This window comes from Dendropsophus ebraccatus, unplaced genomic scaffold (genome assembly GCF_027789765.1).
Source record: "Dendropsophus ebraccatus isolate aDenEbr1 unplaced genomic scaffold, aDenEbr1.pat pat_scaffold_471_ctg1, whole genome shotgun sequence".
Classification (NCBI taxonomy): Eukaryota; Metazoa; Chordata; class Amphibia; order Anura; family Hylidae; genus Dendropsophus; species Dendropsophus ebraccatus.
The window spans coordinates 1-7196 of record NW_027210075.1 but is presented as its reverse complement, the minus strand read 5'-3'; the positions used below and the strand labels follow the sequence as shown (position 1 = coordinate 7196).

The 7196-nt window shown below is 44.0% G+C and overlaps 1 protein-coding gene across 1 annotated transcript; it reads left to right on the top strand.

The window, feature by feature from the left end:
• The first annotated feature begins 2156 nt into the window (after positions 1 to 2156).
• LOC138776707 (N-acetylglutamate synthase, mitochondrial-like) lies at positions 2157 to 5878 on the top strand. Its single transcript, XM_069956182.1, is given in 7 exon segments — positions 2157 to 2407; positions 2949 to 3162; positions 3444 to 3570; positions 3573 to 3623; positions 4499 to 4670; positions 4942 to 5124; positions 5520 to 5878. Coding segments are annotated over 7 exon segments (1083 nt in total). The 5' UTR covers positions 2157 to 2216; the 3' UTR covers positions 5665 to 5878.
• The last annotated feature ends 1318 nt before the right edge of the window (positions 5879 to 7196 follow it).

Here is a 7196-nt window from a genome sequence, read left to right as displayed (position 1 = left end):
AACGATTAGTGATGAATTTATGGTCAGTTCAAATGGTACGATCAATGAACACACGAACAGATTTTCGTTAGTTGTTTGCTTGGTGCCTGCATATACATGGAAAGATTATTCCTTAAATTTCAATTAAAATTTAAATTAATAAGATCCTAATACTTCATCTTGCATATAAAAGAAATAACTATATTATATTATATATGATATAAGTATTTATAATAGAAAAAATGACCCAAAAAAGTGATACCAGATCCAGATGCTATTCACCCAGTCACCCAGTGACACAATGGATGTAGGATTAGAAAGCATGTATAAGAGGGACCTTGTACTGTGAATAGGTCTGACAGCTGGGAATATTTCATGACATTTCCTTATACAAACGTGAGGCTTCTGCATGCACCCAGTCAACTACTGTAAAGAGAAAATATAATAATGGATGTATCTTCTATACTTTTGCTCGCTCCCTATGTCTATCCTCTTTCTTCTTTTTCTCTCCCACCCTTCCTTCCTCTCTCACTTTCTCTGCCTCCTTGCAGTGTCCCATCGCGTGTTATTCCTGTTGTGCTTTGGTTGTCTGATATAATGGCATTGGAAGATACACTCTGTACTATGTTCCTGGTGTTGGGGCTTGGTGTGTTATTGATGTCTTTATGTGCTTGGGTGATACTGCCATCTACTAATTGTACTGTGCTATGACTATGAGCAGGCAGGTTCTATGCACGTACAGTACATTAGCCCATAGGCATACACCGGGAAGACCCTAGAGTAAGGAAGATCCTTTGCTTGGGTCTGGCCTTCCTTAGACCTGACGTAAGGGTCTAGTTACAATCGATAGAAAGTGAAGGAGCAGTGAGATGTGCTCAGTCTTTATTGTGGCCTTCATACAGAAAAGGTCCAAAGTCACTGCAGCCACCCTGTCCAGGAAAGGAACCAGCGTCAGTACGGCCTCTGTATCTGAGACCAAGCAACGTTGTGGTCTCCACTTTAGAAGCACTGGGTATGTTTTGACCCTCAACTTATTAGGAATACCCAAATCATCCTGTAGTCATAATGAAAGATAAATCAAAGAGGAGAGAAAGGAAAGGAACAGTTGTGTAGCCATTAGGGATAAGCTGAACGGGGGCTTACTGCAAGTCTAGGACCTACTGGGTTTCAGGCCAGGCCTAGTTAAGTAAGTGTCTATCTGAGCTACACCTTAAGTCATCTGCATCCCTCAAATTGGGCATTGCAGAGACTCTGGACCATTTCTGTTACTGCAGCGACCCAGGGTCTAGCAGCTGGGACTGTAAGAGAAGAGTCCACAGGAAATAACATCCCCCTACGCTAACCTGTGGGAATAGAGTGACACAAGATCAGGGATTATAGACCCACCTAGTGGGTTGAGCTAGCCGTTGGAGGTACCCCATAGGAACCTAGCGGGTTGGCAATAGAGACTCGGCCTTTTCACTTAGCTTGACTACTGGCTACTACGGTACCTCAATATACTTGTATAGCCTTAAGAGTTAGAAGATACAGCTTACCAGCGTTAACAGGGTTAGTCCCAGTTTTCACCATAGTCCCTCCTTCTCTAGTCAGACATGGCTAGGGTGTTATCCGATAAAAAGAAAAAGGCTCAAAACAGGGTCCGGACCTCAGGCCAGGGCCTGGAAGAATATTTCAACTGAACTCTGAACTCTCTCAACTAGTTCCACTACAGCAGTGGACACCTAAGAATTAACCAAAGCCAGAAAGAGAGAGACTCCAGTTTTTTACAGTATTACCCAGGGGTGCTCCCCTTCATTATTGTCTAATGCCACATTGCTGGATTTTGTTGGCAAAGATTGTGAATGTTCTTTAAGTTTATAAGCTTTAATCCCATGTCCCACAACAATAGTGCACCGCAACTTTCTCCATGCCTGACCCCTGACAATGTCTGACTACTTTACCTTCTGAGCCCACTCACTCTAAGCCACTTCATGTCCAATTCTGCTTAAATTTTTATGGATATATGATAAACCATCCATCACAATGCCTCTTGTATCCTGTGATCTAATAGGCCTGGGTCATAGTATAGACTTTGAAACATCGCCGCTTTTGGTCATAGGCTGGTTTTGGTACTGCAGCTCAGCAATGGGGGATGGTCACTCATAAGCCTGTATGATTTCTCTTAGTGGATGAAAAACGTGTTCAGCTGCAAGAGGTCCTTGACCAGCCTTGCATTCGGCCTGTCTTTTCTCCAGAGGATGGATATGAAGCCACTGGTGGTGATGGGGCTGCCCAGCACATACTGTGCCCGACCTTCAGTTCACGATGCCAAGTCTTTGCTTGTCCACAACTGCCAAACTTTGGTGGACGCCATCCATACCAACTCTGGCACTGCATTGCCCTTTTTCAATGGAGGATCTGTGCTGACCGCCCGTGAACTGGATGGCTGGTACTGTCTACATTCTGCTTCATTGTCTTTCCCCTAAATCAGTCAAAAGTTACTAAACCACTAAACTACTCTGCACATTGGCAGAACCACTATTCCTACTAATAATACATTCCATACTATTATAGAGAATAAGTAAGTGACCCCCTATGAGGAGCCTTGTATCCCCATATTAGTTTGATGGCTCTACCTGTGAAGCTGGCCATACAATTTCAATACTCATCAACTGAGCACTCACTTAGCCAACATTTATTCCTAGCATACTGCCCTATACACATATATTCATTCAGTTAACACCACCTTTAGTCCTTATTGGCCATTGCAGTTTTTCAACCTGCCTATTCATGATCAATGACACCAGGGGGTGGATGTCTCTACAGGTGCCCATACACCTTATACTAAAGAAGGCCAAACCCAATATGAGGTGTATAGGGGGCTCCTGACTCTCTCCCTACAGATGATGTCAGGCATGATGTTTTATTACCGCCTTACCCCAGAGTTTTCGGTACGATAAGACTATCTAAGGCATAATCTTCTTTCCCAGCTATGGAACAGTATCAGCCGTGGACATGGAGCTGCTCACCTGGTGCCTCAACTCTGGTAACATTCCCATCATCTGCCCCATTGGAGAGACACCTTCTGGCCGATCCGTTCTTATAGACTCCTTAGAAGTGACCACCAGCATCTCCCGGGTCTTGAATCCACTTAAGATCATCTTCCTCAATACGGCGGGCGGCCTGAAGGATCTGAGTGAAAATGTAAGACATACTGTAATCTTATATAGAAGGGGGTTAGTAATCTAGCAATGGAGCAATTCCAAGGTGACCAGATAGAGGTTACATTCTACTCTCTACCAGAAACAGTGCCACACATGTCCACTCAGGCTGAGTGTGGTACTGCAGCTCTGCTACATTCAAACAATGTACTACAGTCTACAAAACCATCTATCTTTTGGCTGCCAGTCTCAGCAGTAATTGGCATCCCAGGCGCTGTCTAACCTGTCTCACCGCCACTACTGTAACCTCTCTATAACCTACAGGTTGTGGGACATGTGAATCTTCCCGCAGACTTGGAACTGATGAGGAACGCCGTATGGATGAGCGAGAGGCAACGTCAGCAGGTGACGGTCATCGTGGATCTCCTTAATCGTCTGCCTCATTCATCTTCTGCGTCATCACATCAGCCCGGACCCTGCTCAGCGAGCTCTTCAGCAACAAAGGTGAATGGATTTATAACATTTTTACTGTCACTTTAAAAAAACTTTTGTCATGACCTAGAGATGTGGCGATAGTTTGGATTAATAAGGGTCTGAGTGTTCAGACCCCACCAGGTCTCTAGAATTAGCGGGGAAAGATCCGCAACTGAGATCATCCCGTTGACTTACATTGTTTTTTTTCCTAGAGATTGGTTAACGTCAAAACATTCAGACTGATCAAAGTTTTTGACAAGTTTCTCACAGTTCTCACACCAGTCAGACCCCCTGTAATAATAGACTTGTCTCCTGTACTGTGAAACATGGATATCATGCATCTATCTATCTATTGCTTTAGGAAAATTATATTACTTTGTAATATAACTACATTAAAATGCTATCCCATCCTCTCCCTCATATTGGGAACAGCAGGGCTGCTCAAGCACAGTTACATATCACGATTGCATACTGAGCCTCCCCTGATGTCTATTCTAATGTATATTAGCATTAAAATAGACATTAGACTTGGGGAAGCTGTCTGTGTCAGTCAGTACTGCAGCTGTGCAACACTGTAGCAGACAGAGCAATAATTGACAGTTACCCCTGCTCGCTCTGCTACATTGTGCCATGCCTGCAGCGCTCCTGACACACACCTTTCCCAAGTGTGATGTATATCCTAATGTATGTATGTATTAGAATAACCATCAGGGAAGCCTTAGTATGCTGCAGTGGTAGTGATATGTAACTGTGCTTGAGCAGCCCTGCTGTTCCTGACGTGTTATCCATACTGCTGCTCCTCAGTTTAAAAATGGGGGGGGATAACAAATGACAAAGTTACCTCTGCTACATCATTGGATGAACTTCTGGCTTCTTCTACCTAAACAACCTTGTGTCTTCTGTAGGTTCTGGGACACTTTTTAAGAACGCAGAACGAATGTTGAGGTTTGATTCTTTCCAAGAGGTTGACACTGATCGCCTCATCTCTCTGGTGAACACATCTTTTCAGAAAAAGCTGAAAGACAATTACATCAGCACTGTGGCAAAGCGGCTGCACTCTGTGTATCTGTCTGAGGGGTAAGTGCCATATAATAGTTCCCCAACCTGTAGCTTTCTAGCTGTTGTAAAACTACAACTCCCAGCATGCCCTGTCAGCTGAAGGTTGTTTGTGCATGCTGGCAGTAGTAGTCTTGCAACAGCTACGGAGTCAGAGGATCACTACTCTACCGTTACTAGATGAGGACAAGTTGTAATACTAAACACAGCCTTGGACAAGGGGGGCGCTGTTCTGCAGAAAATGTTCAGTTCTGTGCAGAATGTTACAGTAACCTAACAAATGATCCTACAGGTATAATGCAGCGGCCATCATAACCACAGAGCCGGTGCTGGAAGGGACCCCCTACCTGGATAAGTTTGTAGTCAGTTCTGGAAGGCAAGGCTATGGATCTGGCCAAATGCTATGGGAGTGTGTACGACAAGACCTGAAAACTCTATTCTGGAGATCACGAGCCACTAATCCTATCAATTCCTGGTAAGCAAAGACCAATCGCTTTCTTACAAAAACAGCCTCACTCCTGTCCTGTAGTCAATTAAATTAGTGGAGTAAAACTGCAGTACCAAACACAACCTATGGACAAGGGTGGCGTTGATTTTTTATATAAAGCCATGTTTTTCAACACCTTTGAAACATTATTTTCAATGCATTTTAGTCTTTTTTTTTATCCTCCAGAGTGGCGTTCACAATTCTGCAGGCTAAAATACAATATTGCTTGTGGCTTGGCCTGTTCATAGCTTATACTGGAGATTTTCACCAGGCACTTAGAGTAATCTGATGCAGGCAAAACTAAGCACCATATTTTAGTATCCACCTATAACCCCTATCATCCCTATGACTTATTGCTTAAACTTGTTCTTTTATTGATACAGGTATTTTAAGAACAGCGACGGCAGCTTTTCAAACAAGCAGTGGATATTTTTCTGGTTGGGTCTGGCCGATATAAGGGATTCCTATGAGCTGGTGAACCATGCAAAGAGTCTGCCGGATTCATTCTGCAAAAGTCCCGTCTCATGACAGAGACTGATGCCACCTGATGGACAATCACCAGTACTGCAACAGTACCACACACTATTGTACACCCAAGACCTCTCTGACTCAATGTTTTTTATATATATATATATATATATAATTAGTATTTCCATGTACTCCTATATATGTCATAAGCCTAAGTACTCCACAGACTGATACAGTGTTTCAATAAACTGTCCCATGTCCCTTATCACTACAAGAGGCTGCAGTGTATGTTATCATTTGCTTTATACAGCTGGTCACTTTTGGTTGTCATGATAGAGAAAGTAGTTATCATAGACGGGGTCCCCTGCTCTGGAGTGGGCTGCGTTAAACAAGCAGCAACTATAGCGGACTTGGTCAGTCCACATACAAGGTTACCATATGTAACTCTCCAAGCTCAGAGGGCGTTTAATGGTTCCAAAAGGGGGGGGGGGTGGAATCTAACAACAGGCACTTCAGATGATGTGCTTGCCATTTATATAATAAAGGTTTGACATTTAATTTTGCTGCAATTCCTGCATTTTACCTGTAGAGGCCGCTGCTGTAGAAAAGAGCAGGTGACAGCAACCATATAAGATAAGCAGGGTATACACATCATCCACAGGATAGGGGATAAGTAGCTGATCGGTGGGGGCCCGACCGCTAAAACCTGCGGCAATCCTGAGAATTGAGGCCACATAAACTAGTGGAACAAAAGTGCGTATGTGCGACCAACGCTCCTTTTACCTTCTCTGTTCTCGTGAACCATTTAAATGCATTGGGCCGGGATAAATTATAAATAATTTATTCCGTATTCCTCTGATGCCTTGAGGTCAAATGGATATCTATAGTGTCTGACTGAAGGCACAGAGTACAGGAGGCATGCAATGACAAACACTAACCTCGGGTGTCCTCCACTGACAACTGTATACTACACAGAGTACACTCGCTGAGTATATTATAGTCCAGAGCAGCATTCACAATTCTGCAAACTTGACTGGACATGGACTCAACTATGCAGCTATACATGTCAGACAACAACCTGAGGGTATGTTCACACCAAGGATTACCCATAACGCATCCGCAGCTCACCCCCGCACATCTCTGCCTGTGCCATAGACTCCCGTTCTATAGTTGGGCGGATTCCGACGTCCATCCAGAGAATGAACCAGTTCATTCTTTGGACAGACAGCAGAATCCGCCCAACCATAGAGTGGAGTCTATGGCACAGGCGGAGATGTGCGCGGCCTTGAGCGGGGGCGAGCTGCGGAATCCGTGGTGGGCGATCTGCCCAGATTCCTCAGTGTGAAAATACCCTCACTGATTAATTAGCAACCAGCAGAATAGTAAGTACAGCTCTGGAGTATAATCCAAGATGTAACTCAGGATCAGTACAGGATAAGTAATGTCATGTATGTACACAGTGACCCCACCAGCAGAATAGCTAATGCAGCTGTTGAGTATATACAGGATGTACACACAAAAAACAACTGTTCCAGCTAAGAAGGGCAAACATGCACCCAAGGATCCAACCTTTTCCTTTAAATGCTTTTTGT